This window comes from Cynocephalus volans, chromosome 11 (assembly GCF_027409185.1).
Source record: "Cynocephalus volans isolate mCynVol1 chromosome 11, mCynVol1.pri, whole genome shotgun sequence".
Lineage (NCBI taxonomy): Eukaryota > Metazoa > Chordata > Mammalia > Dermoptera > Cynocephalidae > Cynocephalus > Cynocephalus volans.
The window spans coordinates 95,494,553-95,516,610 of record NC_084470.1 but is presented as its reverse complement, the minus strand read 5'-3'; the positions used below and the strand labels follow the sequence as shown (position 1 = coordinate 95,516,610).

At 50.6% G+C, this 22,058-nt stretch overlaps 1 protein-coding gene across 1 annotated transcript in view; it reads left to right on the top strand.

The window, feature by feature from the left end:
* Positions 1–21,157, top strand: part of WNT7A (Wnt family member 7A) — a 59,811-nt gene extending 38,654 nt beyond the window's left edge. The window contains exon 4 of the mRNA XM_063115173.1: positions 20,678–21,157. Within this exon, the coding sequence (XP_062971243.1) occupies positions 20,678–21,157 (480 nt within the window). The remainder of the gene's footprint in view (positions 1–20,677) is intronic.
* The last annotated feature ends 901 nt before the right edge of the window (positions 21,158–22,058 follow it).

Here is a 22,058-nt window from a genome sequence, read left to right as displayed (position 1 = left end):
TATTGTTATTCTTAGTTCCCACTTTTCTTGTTGAAGAACTAGGATCAGAGAAGTTAAGTGATAGCCTCAGGGTGACCCTTGCCGGAAGGGGGGAAGGGGGCAGAGCTGAACCTAGAAGTCAGGACTTTGCAACCTCTTCTCCACTCTAAGAGGTTCCAGTTGTTTCAGTGTGACGGGGTTTCAGAGGGCCTTCCAGGCCCCCTCACGCACCTGAGACACACGGGATTGTCCTCGATGATACTAATGGAGCCTCAGGGATAGTGGGAGAATGGGCATCAGAATCTGCGCAGCCCTTGGTGGCAGGGCTGGGACAAAAACCCAAGTCCTCTGAGCACTGGGTCTCAGCTTCTGCAGTAGCTCCTCATAGCTTAGAGCACTAAGGAATCAGTTATTTCCCAACCATGCCACCCACCACCTCCGCCCAAGGGGAGAAGCCCCACCCCACCCTCAGCTGGAAACTGCCGAGGGATAGCGATAACCAGGGTGTTTTTCCCAGTCGCCCAGCTCGAAAAATTCCAACTCCACCAAGGGCTGGAAAAAGGATATCTCAGAGGAGGTGTCCCTGCACATATGTCCCCAGGCTGGTTTTGTGGCAGCATGGAACCTTGGCTCAGGCCATCCCACCCTCCTGGACACCAGTTCCTGTAACTACACACCCACACAAAGCAGGAAGAGGCCAAAGCTGCCCCTTGTGTCTCAGGGAGCTCCTGTTCTGGGATGGGAGCTTCAAAGGGCCTCGTTGGTAGCTAGCTGCCTAGGAAGGCCTTGCTGGGGTCCAGGCAGTTCAGAAGGGGTTCAGCCAGGCATGACCCGGCTCCTGGGTCCTTCCGCCATGCTCTGGAGCATCCCCATTGCGCCCCTGCCCAAAGCCCCTCCCTGGGAGCTTCAGTCTTGATCTTCTATGGACTAAGTCAGGGCCTCGTCTACCAGATCCCACCATGATGGAATGGCCTTCTAGGCTCCTGAGCAAGGACCAGTTCATTCATTCACTCGCTCACTCATTCATCCCTTCATTCACATGGCAGATGTTTGCTGAGAGTCTCCTGAGAGGCAGGCCTCTTCTGGATGCCTCGTAAACAAGACAGGTGAGGGCTCTGCATTTCGGAGCTAACATTCAGGCGGGGAGGGGTGGGGCGAGCTAGTCATCCGCATGTGCCCAAGCAAGCGACCAAGGATGTAAACAGGGTGGTGGGAGAGGGGCAGGTGCGCAGGACAGAGCCTGCAGGCATGCTGCAGAGTGGCCAGTGAGAGTTGCCTGGAGGTGCTGGGCTGGAGCTGAGGAACGGGAGCGGGGGCATCGCAGGCAGAGGGAACAGCCGCTGCAGAGGCCCGAGGCGGGCCGGGCCTGGTGTGGTCCAGAAATGCCTGACATTACTCATTCACTGAGGGTATTTGGCAGGGCTGAGAGGCAGTGGGTGCCCTGGGGCCCCACGCGACAGCGTGGAGGTGGTTGTCCTACCAGAGGCTGCCACTTGACCTCTGATAACTGCCACCCCCTGTTAGTACCCTGCAGTGTGCTGGGCTTCAGCCAGGAGGAGCGAGGTCCCCGGCCCTCAGCACTCACAGTCTCTTGGCAAGTCCATCCAGGGTTCCTTGGGGTCCAGCTTGCCTTCCTTTCCTACCTCAGGCCATCACTGCCGCTTCTCCAAACCTCTCCTGCACTCATCCCTACCCCCGTGATTTTTCCAGCTCCCCGGCCTTCGCCCAGGCATTTCTGCTATTGGTGACACCCTTCCTTACTTTTACAGTGAAGAACTCCTCCTCGTCCTTCAAAACCCGCAGATCGTCTCCTCCAGGAAGCCCTAACAGGGCACTGCTTCACTTGCCCTGTGACAGTACACGCCGGCCTCTATTTCGGCCCAGTCTCCCTGTAGGAAGATGCTTACTGGTTTGGTTGTCTCCCTGACTACAGTGGGGGTTTCTTGAGGACAGAGACCTTGTCCTACCGCCCTCACTTCACCAGCACCCAGCACAGGCCCTGGTAGTGGGGAAGTCCCACTGGATGGTTCTGGAAGAAGAGAGTGGGTGGAGGATATTATCAGGGCTTTCTATCCCTGGCCACAGGTTAGAATCACCCAAGGACTGTTTAAGAACATAAGATGCCCGGCCACTCCCTAGACCAATGAGATCAGAACCTCTGGGGTGGGGCCAGGCAGCAGTGAATTCTAAAAGCCCCTGAGTCTGCAGGCAATTCCAAAGTGCAGCCTGCAGGAGGATCAGAGATGCTGGCTGTGCACAGCTGGAGGGCAGGGGCTGAGTCCTGCAGACCCGCCATTGCAGGAGCAGCTGTGCTCAGTGGTCCCAAACTCCCAGGGGCGCCGAGCTGACAGGGTCTCTAGACTGTTTGGGTTTTTCATAACAGCTTTATTGAAATATCACTCACATACCATACAATCCACCCATTTAAAGTGTACAATTCGATGGCTTTTGGTATATTCATGGCTTTGTGCAGCCATTGCCACAGTCATTTTAAAACATTTTCAGCACCCCAGAAAGAAACCCCGTACCCATTAGCAGTTACCCCCGGTTCCTTCTTTTCCCCCAGTCCCTGGAAACCACTAATCTTCATTCTGTCTCTGAGGATCTTCCTGTTCTAGATATTCCATATAAATGGGCTGATACAACATGTGGCCTTTTGTGACTGGCTTCTTTCAGTAGCGTGATGTTCTCAAGGCTCATCCATGTTGCAGCGTGTACCAGTGTTGCATTCCTTTTCGTGGCATAGTAATGCTCCTTGCACGCGTAGACCACATCTTGTCTGTCCATCCAGCCATCAGCAGGCATTCAAGTTGTTTTGTGTTTTGGCTGTCGTGAGTAGTGCTGCTGTGAACACTCATGGATAAGTTTCTTTGTGCATATATGTCTCTAGCCTGATGGTTGTGCCGTTCTTGTGTTGGGCCCTACACGTCTCTGAAGCCTACCTTCTTTGGGGTTGTTCCTGAGACAGCCCAGGTCTCTGGCCAAGAGAGAAAGAGGGTCTGGGCTGATGTGGGCCCTGACTAACTGGGCAGCATGGGCCAGCCATGCCCCAAGGCCCCATGAGGCTGGCCAGGGCCCTGCATGTCAGCAGGCACTGTGGACACTGGCTCGGCCCTCGTCAGCTGGGTACATCACAGCTGGTTCACCACCAAAGGGGGCTCACGGGGCCTTGCCCTGGGAGATGGTTTCTGTGAACTTCCCCACTCTCTCTCTAGGGCCGCCTGGCTAAGCCTCTATCTCAGGTCTTCCTGCATCTGCTCAGGCCTCTGCTCTGTCCTCCCCATGGCCACCTGAGGGAGCTTCTCAAATGCCTCCTGACACGCACCCCTCTGTCCTGAGAACCATCAGGACAGAGACCCGGCCGGTCCTGCAGCCTGGCCCACTGGCCTCCTTCTGATTTTGGGACTGCTGCCTGCTCTCTTCCGCACCAGGCCTTTGCCCACACTGTTCCTTCTGCCTGGCCTGCCCTTTCCTCCCTTTGTGTCTAGTTGTGTCCCTCAGTGTCCCAGTCTCGCCTCAGGGAGTCACTTCCTCACCTCTTCATTCAGGTCAGGGTTCTTTGAGACTGCTGTTATCATTTGTGCGGCAGGTATTTACTGAGCACCAGCTATGTTCCAGGTACTGGGGACACAGCAGGGGATAGACAGGCCAAGTCCCTGCCCTTGGGCTGTTTGCATTCTAGTGGGAGACAATAAACCCAGTGAAGAAAACATGTGCTGTGTCAGGTAGTGATGCACATGAGGGAGCAAACCAGGGCAGGGCTCAGGGAAGCATCGCTGGAAAGGCAAGTTCTGAGCAAAGGCTGGGATGAAGTGAGGGAGGCCGTGTGGAGAGGGGGCAGCTGGCATGAAGGCCCTGATGCAGGGGCACGTCAGTGTTGGAGGACAGGCAAGGGACCTGTCGTGATGGGACTGGAGTGCACAAGGCCACAGGAGATGAGGTCAGAGAGGCAGCAGGAACAGGACAGCGAGGCTGACAGAGAGAGCCGTGTAGCAGTTGCCCCATCCACAGTGTCACTTCCTGCAGTGCCAGCTACCCACAGTGAGCCATGGTCTGAAAGTAGGTGAGGCCAGTGCCATGAGATATTGTGAGAGAAAGTGAGGGACCACATTCACGTAACCATCATTACTGTATACTGCTGTAATTGTTCTCTTTTATTAGTTATTGTCGTTAGTCTCTTACTGATCCTAATTTATAAACTAAACTTTACCATAGGGGAGTGTGCACAGGAGAGAAGGTAGCACATGCAGGGTTTCATGCTACCCACAGATTCAGGCATCCACTGGGTGTCTTCGGGTGTATCTGCTGGGATAAGGGGGGATACTGCATCAGGAGCCCAGATACCCAACTCCAGTTTCAACAACCTCAGCATTTGGCCAGCAGTTGTCGACACTGTTTGACCCCCGCCACAGCTCCCACAACCCCAGACATCATGCTGTTTCACTCACAGATCCTCAGTGTGTATCTCTGATCAATAAGGACTCTTGAAAAACAGAACCACAGCACCACTGTCACCCTGAGCAGAACAAACTTTGCTCAATGCTGTCTAATACCCCATCTGATTCAGATTTCTCTGATTGTCTTAAAAACATTTTGCTATCAGGATGTGGGAGAGGAACCGCCAGGGGCGTGACCACAGGAGGGGCAGGTTGGCTCTTTCCTTCATAGCACGATTGGTGGAGGTTGGTGTCAGCCTCATGCCATGTGACAGTTGGGTCCACAGCCACTTCCCCCTCAAGGGTGCAAGCTTCAAGGGAGCTGGGAGCTTGTCTCTTTCTGCCCACCTGGCCACCAACCTCAGAGCCCGGCCCAGGACAGGGATTAATTGACATGTGTTGGGAAGATGAATGAGTGAGTGAATGGATGAGTGAATGAATGCCAAGGCCAACTCACAGATGCTCCAGAAGCTGTGAGGAATATGTGGGTTTGGCGGCTCCCTGTCTCTCCTGCCATAGTTGGGGTCATCGACTTCCTTGCTCCAGGCCACAGTCCCCCTTCCCCACCTTCTCCTCTAGGACAAACCCTGCAGAGGCAGCCCCTAGCCCTTAGTCAATCCAGCTCCCTCCAGGTGAAGGGGCTCATGAGAGGGGCAGCGGAGCAGCTGTTCTGCCTTTGAGATGGGTTTTGCACTTTAAATGCCCATGAGAGCCCTGTGAAGGGCTGGTGGTGATAGGCCCAGTTTACAGGTGAGCAAAGCTGAGTGAGACCTAGCCCAAGGCCCCCAGCTAGCATGAGGAGGGCCACCTGCCTCCACCACCACCTGGGCTCCCCTCACCTTTGAGGGTGTGCATGTGAGTGTGTGTGAGCTTGGGGGGGTATATGAGTGTTGTGCATGTGTGAACACGGGAGAGGGTGTGGGTGTGACTGCTAGTGATGTGGGGGGACGGGGCGCAGGGAGGGGGGTGTACAGGGAGGAGGCACGCATGTGTGTGTGGGTTATGTGTGACTGAGAGAGCATGTAAGTGTGCACACACATAACAACGTGCACTCTGAGTGTATGGTGTGAGGGTGTGTGGCCTGTGTGGGTTTGCATGGGGGTCATGCGTGGGGAGGCTCGGTGTGTGGGTGTAAGTGCGTGGGGGTGTGTTTGGGTGTGTGTGTGACTGTGTGCTGAGCATACAGGTGTATTGGGGGAGTGGAAACCTAGACAGAGACAAGTCTGGGGGTGGAGGTGGTTTGTCCACAAGATGCACTTGCTACAGAACCCCCCAAAGTTGGGCAGAGGCCAGTCCACAGAGGGCCTTGAGAGCCTGGGAATGGAATCTGGGCTTTAACCCCAGGACATAAGGGAGCCATAGATGGTGTGTGAGCAGTTGTAACCCGGCAAGCCCTGAATTTCAGAAAGCCCCTATCTACACCTGGAAACCTCTCTCTGGTTTGGGTTGAAACCCCTTTTCCTGAGCTCCAGGCCAGACTCTGCCTTCTCGGGTAGTCAGGGCTACTCCAGTTGCATTCCAGTGGCCCTGTTCTGTGGAATCCAGCTTTTCCCTGCAATCCCTACCTGAGTCAGACAGGAATATCTGCTTGAAGTCAATGCATCCAGTATGACTTAAGGAATGTGACCAAAAAGAAAATACTCCAAATGTTTAAAAAAAAAAAAGCTGTTTTTCCTCTCTTTCATCTGAGTTGCCCAGAGGAACACAGCTGCAGCTGAATGAAATTCAGCTTTCTGCTCATGATGGATAGACACGTAGGAGGAGAGGAGGTAGAGGAGGAGGAGCAGGAGGAGGAGCATGAAGAGGAGGAGCAGGAGGAGGAGGAGGAGGAGGAGCAGGTGGAGGAGGAGGAGGAGCAGGAGGAGGAGGAGGAGAAGGAGGAGCAGGAGGAGCAGAAGGAGGAGCAGGAGCAGGAGGAAGAACATGAAGAGGAGGAGCAGGAGGAGGAGGAGCAGGAGGAGGAGCAGGAGGAGGAGGAGGAGAGGAGGAAGTGGCAGCAGCTCTGAGTGGAGTCTGCAGTGTCCCTCCAGGTGGGCACACTCTCACCAGTTGTCTCCCAAGAGCAGGTTCGAGGCCGCCTGCCCACTGAGTTCTGCATAGTATTAGTTCAGGTTCCTTGGAAAGGGGCCCTAATGTGGACCCTGCCCCGTGTGAGCAGCGCATTTCCTGTGTGGAGCTCTGGGGAGACACACCTGTAAGGAAGTGAGGAAGGCAGCCCTGGGCATAGAGAGAAGTTGGCTTCTGATGCAACAGCAACGGGGGCTTCAGCTGGTCCCATGAGAAGCACTGCAGCTGGTTTAGCCCAATTGGGGCAGGCCCCGCATCCACCAGTCACTGCTGGGGGGACTGCCCCAGGGAGGAGGCATAATCCAGCATGAAGCAGCTCCCATCAGGAGACGGTGATAGGGAGGGAGGGTCTTGGCTGCCAACCATCAGCAGGAGCACCACAGCAGCTGAGGAGTGAGTGCTCGGTCCTGAAGAAGGGACCTCGGTGGCACACTACAGTGTCCACTACACAAACCAGCCCAGTTGGCCATGGCCTGAGGGGGCAAGGCCTTCCCAGACCACACACATTCCTTCTGTTCAGCTGCATCACAGAGCTCTAGAGCCAGACTGACTGGGTTTGAATACCAGTTTCAACACTTCCTACCTGTGTGACGTTGTCCAGCTTCCTCATCTGTTAAATGGGTATGATGACAATAGACTTGCCTCCTGCGGTTGCTGTGTGGATTAAATGTTAAGCACCTAGAATAGCAGCTGACTCAGAGTCAGCGGCTTTTATCAGAGGCAGACATGGTTCCTGCCCTTGTGGTGCTCACAGTCTGGTGGGCGGGTCATGTGTACAAACAGGAAATAATGACACAGGGAAGGTTGGGCTTGAAGCCGGTGTTGAGCCCTATGCTGAGAAATTGTCCCTACTCTGATCCTGAGACCAATGCAAAGAACTCCTGCAGCTCCTTAAATTATTTAACAATCATATCACAACAGCTGCATTTCCTGAGTGCCTCCTTCACCCTGGCACTATGCCTCTGGTCGTTCTCGATGCTGACACTGCTAGGTGTGTCCCATTGGATCCATTTAATGAGGAGACAACATTGAGGCTCAGGGAGGTGCACAGCTTACCCAGTGTCCCAGCTGGGGTTAGGTATTGGCACCAGTGGGGGTAAGAGAGGAAAGATTAATGAAGGGATTACTTACAAGGGTGTGAGCAGCCTCCAGGGAATTCTGAGGCACTGCAGCACTGGGGCCAGTGGCAGTGGGAGCTGCTACTACCTAGAGACCCACGGGGCCATAGAGGGAGCCATGGGGCTGGAGAAAACGTAGCTGGAGGAGAGGGGCCACCGGGCAGGAGCCATGGCCACAGGTAGAGGAATGCAGTGATAGCCACCACAGGGCCCCACAGAAAGGGAACCCGGAGAACAAATGTCCCAGCCTCTTTCTCCTCCTGCCCTTCACTGCGGGAGCTCCCATAGGCTGGACCTGACCAGAATAAGTGTGAGGGCCAGGAGCCCACGGACAGAGTGACCCAGTTCAGCCCCCATGGGTGGAGGAGGGGAGAATGGCAGTAAGGGACACCTTTTATCACACACAGAGCATGGTGGACACGTATTTCACTTGGGTGGTGCAGGTGAATGGGTCAGTGGTGCTCAGAGATGAGAAACATGGGCCATCAAAATCAGCAGGACTTGGTGACCTCAAGTCCCCTCAAGTGTGAGCCAGGCAGGGCCTTCTGTGCAAACTGAATGGTCAGCCCTCGTAGGAGGGTGCCTCCATGACCAGCAGATCTGCTTTCTGTGCGTCTCCTTGACCGGTGCCCACCTGTACCAGGTGATCAGCTGACTTGGTCTTCTTTGGAGTTTTGGAAACTGGTCTCCTGCTGGGGAGATGGGAGCGCTCACTGCAGGGACCAGGAGCAGATGGTGTGAGGGAGAACAAAGGTGGGGATCTCGGGGGCTTCTTCAAGGTGTCTTGGGCTCCCACGTCAGGTGGCAGCAGCATGGACGAGCTTCAGGGTGGGTTTCTTGCAAGTTGGCCTCCGTGTGGGAGGGAGCAGGAGAGCGCACAAAGGGCAGGGCTTCATCAGTGGGGCTTACTGGGCACTCGTAGCGACTTCTGGGGGAAATGGCCACTTCCTTGTGTCTCTGTGGCTACTGCACTAACCAGAAATTTACCCCTACCCCAAGGAAATCTGGAAGAATGTGGCCAGCTTCCGCCAACCTGCTAATCTCACCACTGCCCTTCTTTTCCCTCCATGGCCCCATCTGTCTCGGAGATCCCCCTCTAGCCGCTGCATTGCAAGGGTGGGGAAAACTAAGGCCCAGAGAAGGAAAAGGACTTGCCGACAGCCACACAGCAGTGCAGAGGCAGGACCAGGACCTCTGTCCAATTGCTCCGTACACCCCACAGCACTGCTCTCCCTGCCCGTCCAGCACTGTGCCGGTCCATCCCACATTCACTGAACAAAATGAGAAAAACTCCTGCCAGCTGGGCGCTGTTCTGTGAGATGTGCAGCCCCAGGCCTCACACAGCACTTCCCTTGTTCTGTCCCCACCGTCCCCACTGCACACATCACCTCTGCTTCACAATGAGGATGCATTTGGTTGCAAGCAACAGGATGCCTTACCAGACGCGGCTTTGATGATAGGAGTTTGCTTTTTCTTGCAAAATTAAAGTCTGGATATATTTCCTTCAGAGGCTGAACAGTCTCTTTGTGGGCCCAGGCTGTTTTTACCCTTCCACTCTGCCTTTGCCACCCTGTCAGGCTCTGGGTCTCTTGCCTGTTGGTCACAGGATGGCTGCCTAAGCTCCAGGAATCACGCTCTTACACCACAGCATCCAAACACAGGAAGGGAGAAGTGGCTCTCTCGGGCCTCTATTTTTATTAGGCAATGTCTTATGTTTTCAGCCTTCATGGTCAGAGGCAGGCAGGTCGTACTAAGGAAATGGAGAGGCAGACAGAGCCGTTCTGCTGCCCTCACCCACTTCTGTCATCACTAGCCTGTGGCCACAGCAGTGGGATCTGAGCCTGGCCCTGCTGCTGTTGCCTGCTCCCTATTCATCTCACTGTGTTGCCATGTAAAGACTGATTCTGGTCACCTGGGTCACTGCTTGTCCACACGAGGTACACATGGTCAAGAACCAACCCTTCCCTGCTGAGGAGCCAGGCTGGCCAACCTCAGAGGGGACCGAGGGGGAGTCAGCAGCAGATGTCCAGCTAACCCAGAGCCTCAACCTCCACTCCCCGAGGTCCTGGCCTCCCCAAGGCCGTTTTAATAAGTAAATCATTCCTGAGCTCCCCAGATCTGCTGCATGCCATTTCTGGCCTAAACCCATCAACTAGGGACTGGTTATCTGCTTTACAAAAGGCATCTCTACTGCACAGTTGAAAGGATTTCTGTACCAGTTAAGATAATTTGAGCTGTAATGAACAGAAAACCAACTCAAGCTGGCTTAAGAACAAAGAGAATTTATTAATTCATGGAACTGAATGGTCCTGGGGTCATGGATTCAGGTCCTGCTTGATCCAGGGTAGCAATGATGTTCCCCGGAACCAGTTGCATGCACCCCTCACCTCCTCTGTTTCCCAGCTCTGCTTTTTCAGTTGGCGCCATTCCCAGCTGCCCCGCAGGGTTGCAAGCTGCCCGTCCACAATTCTGGCCCCTGCATTTCTTCCTGTTCATATCAGATGAGAATTAACCAACAGCTATTGTGTTCTGTTCACATTGAATTCCCAGGACTCACCCTGATTGGCCCTCACTAGCCTGAGTCACCAGTTTATCCTTAGCAATGACTGGTGAGGACAGGGAGAAATGACCATTGAGAACTGGGAGTGATGGCCAGTGGGTCTACTTCAGTTTTGGTGGCTGGGGGAAAAAAGCCTCACAGAGGAGTTAACGTTTGCAGAGCTCCAAGGCCACACTGGGCTCATTAGAAAACAAAGCACCAAAAGAAGGGCATCGGGTGCTGCAGGAGCCCTGCTTGGGCCAAGTGGGGCAGGGGCAAGACAGCTCTGAGGAAGAGGTGGCACTTATGGGGACACATTCGTGGAGGAGGGCACATCCCTGTGCTGTCAGAGGGCTGGTGAGAGGGAGCAGTGGTGGGCAATGCTGGGAGACAGCTTTGGGTTTTTAAAACTAGATACCCCTTAGAATGCTGTGGAGGGAGACAGACGCTCCGGTCACCATGTGGCACGGACTGTGTGAGAGCTGGAGATTGCTGTCTGATCTCCCTCCCTTCAACCCCCTCCCTTTCTCCAGGAAGTTCGCCTCTGGATCTTCAAGGCCGCCCAAGTGTCTGGGATGGGCCCAAGAGGCTGACTTCAATCGTTATCTTTTCAATATTATGAATCAAGGAATTTTTTGCAGCTGAGTTTCTTTCCAGGTCCCTCCCAGACCTGAGAACCCCACCCTGAGTAACTCTCGGCCCTGGGCAGCACCTGGTACATTGTTGGCACTTCCTGGGGGACCTGTCAGAAAGAGATTGATTTTTCTCCCTCCAGCGGTGTGGAAAATTCTTCCTGCTTCTCCAGACAGGTTTAGGGCATGGTTGGGGGACAGGGAAGGATCTTGGTTGCAGCCCCACCCAACCCAATGCAGGAATTCCTTTCACAGGTTCTAGTTGCCACTTGCATACACTCCAGGACACGGAGCTCACCACCTCTCCAGCAGCACTCCTGAGCCCTGGTGAACTTGGTAGGGGAGGCAGGTCTCTCATTGAGCAACAATTTGTTGCCCTGTGATTTCCTACACTGACTCATGTCCCAACTCTGCCCTCTGGACATACATTCCCTTCTGCTCACCCTGTCCCAGGATAGGTCTGCAGAACCTGTGGGGCAGTGACCAGGGATCCCAAAAACTGCATTCTCTAGGCTGAGCAGCTCCAGCTCATTCAGTGTGGGATCTCCCGCTCCCCTCTCTGTCTAACAGATAGGCATGCTCTATTTCTGTTCATCCGCTGGGACATGGTCCAGTTCTGAGAATCACATGGCAAGACCACCCCCTCCCTTATTGTGAGCATTAGACCTTAGTTAATATGTCCTGAAACCATCAGCTTTTTAGTAGCTTCTTAGCTCATTTTGACCTTGTGGCCATTTAAAGGTTTTAATCTTTCTCACTCTCTCCCATCCTGTGATTTTGCAATCAATTTTTTTTTTAATATCAAAAATTGTAGATGTTTACCACTCTTCTGGCTGGTTTAAACCACATGTTTTAATCTGTGGAAGGGCCTGAATTTTGACTGGGACTCCACTCACATTGTTCTCTGTAAGTGCCACAGCTGACTGAAGTCAGATTTCAGTCCTGCCGAAGACACTTCTGCCCCCCAGATGACCCTCTCCCATCCTTCACTGTGCCTAAATTTCCTCATTATGCCTTCAAGGAATGCTCTTCCTCAAGCTTGGTCCCTCTTCCATTCTGCCCCTGTGCATGGCCTCCTCCCCAACCAGAGGCCCACGAGTCACCCCTGCAGCCCCCCACGGATGTTTCCCACCAAGTGTTGCCAGTCTTGCCAATTCCAGTCCCTCCCTTCCTCTACTGCCTCCGTCTTCATCAGAGCTACCATCGTCTCTGGCCTGAGTGTTGGGGATAGCTTCCCTCTGGGTCTCTGTCCTGCCATTCTGACTTCCCTAACCTAATTTCCACTCCATCTAGAATGCTCTTTAAAGGTGCCAATCAGGCTTCCTCACTGCTGCAGGGAAGCTTCCGCTTGGCTCGTGGATAGCCCACAAGCCTCCCCGCCTGAGCTTCCAGCCCCGCCTGCCTTGGTTCCACTGTCCTCTTGCGCTTGCCCAGCCCTTTCGCCTCCTTCCCATTCCTCTCCTGGCCATGTCCTCCTAGCACCCAGCCTCAATATGAGCTGTTCCTTGCTCTGAAATGCCCTTTCCCCATCCTCCTAAGTTTAGTCGATTCTAGTTTCCACTTCCCGTTGCCTGGCTCCCAGCTCAGCCCTTGCCTTCTTGGGGGAGTCTTCCTTGAGCTGCACACAAGAGCAGCTCCTCCTGGTTCAAGGTTTCTTTGCTCTCGCCTCCACTCCTTCATGGTACTCACCAGCTTATAATTAGATTTTGGGGGATTATTAATTCCATGGCTGCTTTTGGTTTGGGATTGGAAGTTCAGAGAAGACCTGGACAGCATCTGGTTGTGTCATCGTCTTCCCAGGAACTCTGCAGAAGGGGTGATGCCAAGTAGAACACAGTAGGTGCTTACTGAAAAAATGAGTGAGGGAGGGAATGAATGCACATATGGACAAACACACTGTAGGTCTTTCTTTCCCCTTGCAAACACTGGTCAGCACCTTTTCCATGCCAGGCTCTTTGCCAGAGGCTGGGGAAATGGAGGTGAATGTTCTGGCCTGGGCCCCCAAGGAGTCTTGCAGGTAGGGTTCTCCAGAAGCAGAGACTGAGATGGAATTTCAGGTCCAAATTGTTTATTGAGGATCTGTGAAGGAGAAGGGGAGTAGCAGGACTGGGCAGAGGGAAGCGTTCAGCTGCGACACTGGCCACACAAAGCTTCGCTGGGGAGCTCCATCTCAGCCTCTGCTTCCAGAGAACCCCACCTGCCACACTCCTCAGGAGCCTGGACTCCCGAGCTTTGGAGCTCTGGAGCAGGTACTGCCCATCAGTGTCCTGCCTCTGGCCCCTCTCACACCCTGATGACGGCCACTGGGGAAATCTGCAGTTGTCTGCAGCTGGACAGACCCTGAAAGATCTGTCAGCTGGAGGCTGTGTGCTAATCACACTCCCGGCCGTGGGGTGCTGGAGCCCATCCTATCAGCTCGCAAGACCCAGTACTAAATATTCAGGGATGTGTAGTTGGCCATGGTAAGAGCATTTAATTTATTCCACAGAAACTGGAAAACACTATAAAACAGGGCTTTTGTTTTTTTGAGAACCACTTTACCAGCCCACCACTGCCTACGGCTGGGAAGCAAGTCTTCCTTCAAAGGGTGTTTGGATGATGTATCTCTGTGTCCACCACAAAGAGCTGCTGAACTAATGGAGGACACTGATGTGTAGACAGGTATCACAGTGCCATGGGGACAAGGACTCTAAGAGCCCAGGATAGCGATGGAAAACATGAGGAACCATCACTGTCTAACTTGGCAATCAGGGAGGAGGTGACACTTTTTCTGACATGTAGAATATTCAAAAGGAACAAAAGGTAATCCCATGAAAAGTAAGGCTCCTATTTGTTCCCCTGGTCCCATGGCACAGGGTGCCCTCCCTGGAGACAGCCACTCTAATTTCTCATGTATTATTCTGGAGATGTCCTGTGCTCTTACAAGCAACATGCGCAGGTCTTTCCTTTCTCACACAACGAGCACACTCTGCAAACTCCACCATGCTGGCTTTGTCTCGTCACCACGCACCTCGCAGATCAGCCCCACTGGTAAGCACCCAGCTGCCTCTTCTCTTTTACAGCTGCAGGACACTCCAGTCTGTAGCTGTGCCATAATTTATATAATCAGTCCCCACTGGTGGGTCTTTAGATTCTTTTGGCCTTTTGGTATTTCAGATAATGCCTCTGTGAGGCTCTTTGTCATTTTGCACATGTGCAGGCGTCCCCGCAGGGTACACATTCAGTAGTGGAATTGTTGCATTGGTTGTCTATAGTGGTGATAAAGATTGGCCTTCCAGATAAGGAAGGCAGGTGCAGGGCCCAGAGGCATGGCAGGAGCACACACAAGAGGCCACAGCTGCAGGAAAAAGAGCAGAGGCATGAGAGGCCAGAGGACAGATTGTGCTAGGCCCGGCGCAGGGGAGCCACCTGTGTCCACTGTGGTCACGGCCAGGTGCAATGGATACACTCAGACTGGGACATTAAAGAGAGTTTCAAAAGACTGCTGTCCGACAACTGATGAATAGATAGATAAACTGTGACCTGGAATATTATTCAGCCATGAAAAGGAAGGGAATTCTGACACATGTTTCAACATGGATGAACCTCGAAAACGTTATGTTGAGCGAAGGAAGATAGACATCCCAAAGGCCATATGTTGTATGATTTCATTCATGTAAATGTCTAGAACAGTCAAATCTGTAAAGACAGAAAGAGACTAGAGGTTGCCTAGGACTAGGAAGAGGAGAAATGGGGACTGATTGCTAACAGGTATGGGGTTTTCTTTCGGGGTGATGAAAATGTCCTAAAATTAGACTGTGGTGGTGGTTGCACTACTCTGTGAATATACCAAAAACCATTGAATTGTATACTTTAAGTGGGTGAATTGTATGGCATGTGACTTGTACTGCAATAAAGCCAAAAAGAGAGTTTGCTAATTAAGCAGGACAAAGTTAAAGGAATCAAGAGAGATGGTGCAGCTCCTGGGGGCTGGCCACACCTGGGGAGCCATTGCTCCTTAGACCTGAAGGGTGGGGAGGTTGAGCTGCTAGAATCCAGGGGACTGTACAGAGAGGACATCCCAGCAGGAGCTGTGACTTTTGACAGGGGAAGGCAGCCATCCTTCAGGGTCCAGCAGGAAACAAGCAGGGAAAACAATTCCCAGAACTTTTCTCCTGCCTTCTTATCTCCTGCCAGTGGCTTCTACTGGCCAAACCCATCTGGAAGGGCCTACTGAGGCCAGGCACTACATTCACGGATTTATTTCCAGCTGGTGGTCACTTGGGCCTGAGCCATACCAGTTGTGGAGTAGTTTGAATGTACCCTGTTGGTGAAATACCTTTGGGCATTGCTTGAGCACCTGCTGTGTGCCATGCACTGGGAAGGTGGATGGAGTCATGTCATCTTAAAACCTGCAAGCCCTCAGACTGCCTGACACTGAATCACAGAATCCAGTCTTCAAGTGGGAAGGGAGCTCCAAGTGCCCTTGGGAAGCTCAGAAGCTGGTGGCTAGCCTGCCCTTGGCTGGGAGGGGGTGCAGGGCACGGCGGGCAGGGGGTACAGAGAATGCAGCTTTGTCCCTCACATGCTTCCTCTGCTGTTGTCCCCTACCTTGGGGAGAGGGCTGGGTGCCCATCTGGGTGACCATCCCTGGCCAGAGCAGCTGTGATTATGCTCTGCTTAATGCGGGCAGAATGCAATCACGGAGGCTCTCAAAACATGCTGAGTTTGCAGGGTTAGGCTGGAATCATCTGATTAGGGCCTCACTCAAAATCACCATGGCCTCAGGCCATCGATGGCCACAGAAGAAGAGGGAGGCCACGTGCAGGACACTGTGTCCAGCAGGAGTGGCAGCTGCACCCTGCCCAGGAGCCTGGCATTGGGGGTTCGTTGCCCAGGGTGCAGCACAGCAATAGCAGTCACCGTCATGGAGTGCAAGTACGCACCAGCATTCACACTGCGTTCTCACTACAACCTTCTGGGGCTTGCCGTTGCCTTTCTTAATAAAACAACTTTATTAAGGCATAATTCACAGAATACCCAGTGCAGTCACTTAAAGTGTGCAATTCATGTCCTTTAATATGTTCACAGATATGGGCAACCATTACCACATCAATTTTATAATATTTTATCACCTCATAAAGAAAGCTGTATCCTTTATCAGTCATTCCCCGTTTCCCCAACCTCCTTCCTGCCCACTGATCTACCTTCTGTCTCTATGAATCTGCCTATTCTGGACATTTCATGTAAGTGGAATCACACAGTTTGAGGCCTTTTGTGACTGGCTCCTCTGACTTAGCACAATGTTTTCTGGATTCATCTGTGTTACGGTATATATCAGTATTTCCTTCCTTTTTATGGCTGAGTGATATTCTACTGTAGGAATAGACCACATTCTGTTTATCTGCTCAACTGCTGATGGACATTTAGATTGAGCACTGTTTGGCTATTGTGAATGATGCTGCTGTGGACATTCATGTACAAGCTTTTGCACAGACATGTGCTTTCAATCCTCTTAGTTACCTTGGAGTGAGATTGCTGGGTCGCGTGGTAACTCTGTGTTTATCACTTTGAGGAGCTGCGGACAGTTTTCCACCGCGGCTGCACCGTCCCACATTCCCAGCAGTGTGTGAGGAGCGCATTTCTCCACATCCTCGTCTGTGCTTGTTACTGTCTGTATACATTGTTTTAGCCATCCCAGTGGGTGTGAAGTAGTATCTCTCTGTGGCTTTGGTTGGCATTGCCCTGATGATGAGTTCTGTTGTATGCCTTTTCATGTGCTTATTGGCCATTGCATCCATTGCACTTTTATAAATTGTGAGATATTGCTATGTGCAAAAAAGTACACAGAACATTCACATTCATTTAAAAGAATAATTATAAAGCACAACCCATGTAACCTTCACCCATATCAAGGAGCAGAACATTACCAGGTTCTACTGACCCAAGCATTGGTCGCCTCTCCTGGAAGTAGAGCTCTCAGGACTGGGAGGACCCTGAACACGGACCCATTCTTGGAGATAGGGACTTTATCTTGTCACCTCTGTGTCCTCAGCACCCTAAACAGGCTCAGGGACAGAGGCAAAACTAATGGCTATTTTTTGAATGTCTGATTCTCTTCCAGTGCCCTGACTTTTTTCAGGAAAGATGGAATGTCTTCACTCTATGTTAGAGTTAAGGCAACTGAGGCCTGGAGAGGGAGTGTGACAACCCCAAGGTCACAGAGCAAGTAAGCAGCCACCACACACTTAATCCACACCCCTCGGCTCTCAGACCCTTGACTGAGAATGTCTGATAGACCAGCTCTGGGACTTCGTTGAGCCTCAGTTTTGTTTTTTGTTTTTTGTTTTCTGTAAAATAGAATTGTAGTCCTACTAACTTCATGGAATTAATAAGATGCCATGTATAAAAGCATGGACCCGGTGTGTGCACAGGCGACTAACAAATGTCCACTCATTTACTCATTTATTCAATTATTCTTTCATGATATAACAGGCAAAGGAAATTTGACAGTCTCAATAAGGGACCTTGAAAATGCTCACACATTGACCCAGAAACTGTGCTCACCAGTATATCCGCATCCCGGGGCCTGGTATACAGTGGGCGCTCCATAAACATCTGTTAGGATGAAATTGGGCTGCAGAGATAAAGAAGGAAAAGAAGCTTCAGTCCCAAAGATATTTCCTTCCACGTTACTCATAGCTGAAAGTGGGAAGAGAGGGAGGGAGGAGAGGACGAAGAGAGAGAGAGAAGGTTTTCTTTGAAAGGACCCTGAAAACAACCTAAATATCCTGCACTATGGAGAAAGGGAGATTGGTAAAATGTTGCTTTCTTTTATTGCTGAAATATTCTAAAACAAAGGTCAGCAAAATTCGGCTCACAGGCCAGCTCTGGTCCACTGCCTGCAGATGTAAATAAAGTCTAAGTGAAATAACAGCCATCAGTGTAGCCAGTTCTGGAACATCATATAAATGGAATCGTAAAGTACGTTCTCTTTCGTGTCCAACTTCTTTCACTCAACATCACCTCTTAAAGATCCACTGTTCTTTGTGTGCATGTTAGCAGTTCGTTCTTTTTCATTGCCGTATAGTGCTTCATTGTATGGCTATGATCAGGTACTACTATTATCTCCATTATATATATATGGAAACTGCTACACAGGAGGCTGACGTGACTTGCCCACGGGTACATAGCAGGTTCATGGTAGATCCAGGCTTTAAACCCTGGGTCCGGAATCAGTGATTTTTACCTGCTGTACAATGCTGCCCTCATGCTGTCATGATAGAAGCCCAGCAGGTACTGGGAGCTCAGAAGAAGGGTTGCATCTTCCAGCCTGGGGAGCTGAGGACGCTGCCAGAGAAGCTTCAGTCAGAGCTAGGGTTCCCAGACTCAGACACCCACGGGGGCCTGGGAGGTGTCGTGAATGATCAAAGCAGATGGCCTCTGAGAAATCACAGCTTGAGGTCAGGGAAGCAATAGGGAGGGGTGAGAACTGTGGCAATTGAAGGACGCCAGCCTGTGAAGAAGCAGCTGCAAGTGTACCTGCAGGTATGGTTGCTATGTACCATTGCAGTGAGCCAGAACACAGTGAAACAGCCATGCTGGCTTTTGGGGCCAGCTTCCATACCAGTAGGTCAGTGCCCAACTGTCCTAGTTATTAAATATTTTTTTTAAATATTTTATTTTATTTTGTTTTGTCGATATACAATGTGGTTGATTATTGTGGCCCATTACTGAAACCTCCCTCATCTCCCTCCACCCCCCCAACAATATCCTTTCTGTTTGCTGGTCGTATCAATTTCAAGGAATTGCAATTGTTATGTCTTCTTTCCCCCCCCCCCCGCCGTTTTTTTTCTTTTTTTGCTGTGTATTTATTTATTTATTTTTAGCTCCCACAAATAAGTGAGAACATGTGATATTTCTCTTTCTGTGCCTGCCTTGTTTCACTTAATATAATTCTCTCTAGGTCCATCCATGTCATTGCAAGTGGCAGTATTGCATTCCTTTTTATAGCTGAGTAGCATTCCATTGTGTAGATATACCACATTTTCTGTATCCATATATCTGATGATGGACATTTGGGCTGGTTCCAACTCTTGGCTTTTGTAAAGAGTGCTCCGATGAACATTGGGGAACAGGTATACCTTCGACTTGATGATTTCTATTCCTCTGGGTATATTCCCAACAGTGGGATAGCTGGGTCGTATGGTAGATCTATCTGCAATTGTTTGAGGAACCTCCATACCATTTTCCATAGAGGCTGCACCATTTTGCAGTCCCACCAACAATGTATGAGAGTTCCTTTTCCTCCGCAACCTCGCCAGCATTTATCGTTCAGAGTCTTTTGGATTTTAGCCAACCTAACTGGGGTTAGATGGTATCTCAGTGTGGTTTTGATTTGCATTTCCTGAATGCTGAGTGATGTTGAGCATCTTTTCATATGTCTGTTGGCCATTTGTATATCTTCCTTAGAGAAATGCCTATTTAGCTCTTTTGCCCATTTTTTAATTGGGTTACTTCTTTTTTTCTTGTAAAATTGTTTGAGTTCCTTGTATATTCTGGATATTAATCCTTTGTCAGATGCATATTTTGCAAATATTTTCTCCCACTCTGTTGGTTGTCTTTTAACTCTGTTAATTGTTTCTTTTGCTGTGCAGAAGCTCTTTAGTTTGATATAATCCCATTTATTTATTTTTCCTTTGGTTGCCTGTGCTTTTGGGGTCATATTCATGAAGTCTATGTCCAGTCCTACTTCCTGAAGTGTTTCTCCTATGTTTTTGTTAAGAAGTTTTATTGTTTCAGGGTGTATATTTAATTCTCTAATCCATTTTGAGTTGATTTTAGTATATGGTGAGAGGTATGGGTCTAGTTTCATTCTCCTGCATATGGATATCCAGTTATCCCAGCACCATTTGCTGAAGAGGCAGTCCCTTCCCCAGTGTATAGGCTTGATGCCTTTGTCAAGGATCAGATGGCTGTAGGTGTGTGAGTTGATTTCCAGATTCTCTATTCTATTCCATTGATCAGTGTGTCTGTTTTTATGCCAGTACCATACTGTTTTGGTTATTATAGCTTTGTAGTATAGTTTAAAGTCAGGTAGTGTTATGCCTCCACCTCTATTTTTTTTGCTCAGCATTGCTTTGGCTATGTGTGGTCTTTTGTTATTCCATATAAATGTCTGGATAGTTCTTTCCATTTCTGAGAAAAATGTCATTGGAATTTTGATGGGGATTGCATTGAATTTGTATATCACTTTGGTAGTATGGACATTTTCACTATGTTGATTCTTCCAATCCAAGAGCATGGGATATCTTTCCATCTTCTTGTATCCTCTCTAATTTCTCTCAGCAGTGGTTTGTAGTTCTCATTATAGAGATTTTTCACATCCTTGGTTAACTCAATTTCTAAGTATTTTATTTTTTTGGTGGCTATTGTAATAGGGCACGCTTTCTTGATTTCTCTTTCTGCATGTTCACTATTGGAAAATAGAAATGCTACTGATTTTTGTGTGTTGATTTTGTATCCTGCAGTGTTGCCAGATGCCCCTTGTTTGCCAATACTACTAGAAGTCTGCTTTTTAAAGTGAACTCTCTTGGTTTTTAAATATTTGTTCAAAGTCAATTTTAAACCTATGCAGGCCAAAGAGAACCTATGTGTGGTCTGGACTGGCCTGGATGGTCTCAGCGCATATCTAGAGACCACAAGGAGTTTAAGGCAAGGTGGACAAGTGAGTTCCAGGCCGAAGGCCCAGCACAAAGGCTGCAGGTGGAAGGGGTGGGAATCCAGGTCTGAGTTTCCTGCACCAAAAAGAAAAACTAAAGCCACACCCAGCCAGGTGGGGCAGGGGCTGGGCCACGCTGGGCTGGGGCTGCGTTGGTCCTTGCATGCAGTGACCTGTGCTGTGCTCTTCCTCGCCTTCCCCTGCAGATTCTGGAGGAGAACATGAAGTTGGAGTGTAAGTGCCATGGTGTGTCGGGCTCGTGCACCACAAAGACATGCTGGACCACGCTGCCCCAGTTTCGGGAGCTGGGCTACGTGCTCAAGGACAAGTACAACGAGGCTGTTCATGTGGAACCCGTGCGCGCCAGCCGCAACAAGCGGCCCACCTTCCTGAAGATCAAGAAGCCCCTGTCGTACCGCAAGCCTATGGACACGGACCTGGTGTATATCGAGAAGTCACCCAACTACTGCGAGGAGGACCCGGTGACGGGCAGCGTGGGCACGCAGGGCCGGTCCTGCAACAAGACGGCGCCCCAGGCCAGCGGTTGCGACCTCATGTGCTGCGGCCGTGGCTATAACACTCACCAGTACGCCCGCGTGTGGCAGTGCAACTGTAAGTTCCACTGGTGCTGCTACGTCAAGTGCAACACGTGCAGCGAGCGCACTGAGATGTACACGTGCAAGTGAGCCCACGTCTGCACTGCACGCCGCCCTCCAGCTGCAAGCTAGATTGCAGGGAGGACCAGACAGTTCCAAGCTGCAATCTCCCTGGCAGGTCACTGCTTAGATCTTCACAGGGAGCTGCAGGATTACTGAGCTTGTCTTTTCTGCTGAGGAGGGCACCTCTCCTGGGATTCCTGCAGACACCTGTGGGAAAAAACCTCTCCGAGCCCTCGACTATTCTGTTCCACGCCCAATGCTGCTCCACTCTCCCCCAGACACCGCCCAGGTCCCTCCATGGCTGGAGCGAAGCCTCTCACAGCAGGAACTCTAGACACTTGGGCTTCATCATAGCAATATTTAACAATTTATTCTGATAAAAAATAATATTAATTTATTTAATTAAAAAGAATTCTTCCATTTCGTCGGGATCCGTTTTCTGCAATCAAAGTGGACTGCTTGCTTTCCTGGCGGGATGATTTTGTCGCTAGGACAAGGAGCCAAGTAGAACTGTACATAGTTATTCTTTATGCAGATATTTCTACTAGTTGATGTTACAAGTAGCTCCCTTGCAGTACTAGATGTTTAAGTACGAGAGCAGACATCCTTTATACATATGTAGATACATATATACACACACACATTTATATTTTTTTGCTGTTTGCTGCTACTTATCCAGAAATTTAAGCTGGTCCAGATTTGGAGATGTTTTTCCAGAATACGCTTCCCATCCTTTTGCCCTCCCTGGTTCAAACTTTACCACTACAAAAATCCAGTTTGGAATAGAAAGAGAGAGGAAAGTTAATAATTAACTCCCAGAAGTTTCCATCTTTTGGAAAGTGAGCCACTGGATAAGAGAGAATATTTTGTAAGAGACTATTTTTATATGAATATCTTATTTATACGAGTCTGCCTCTATCATTCCATG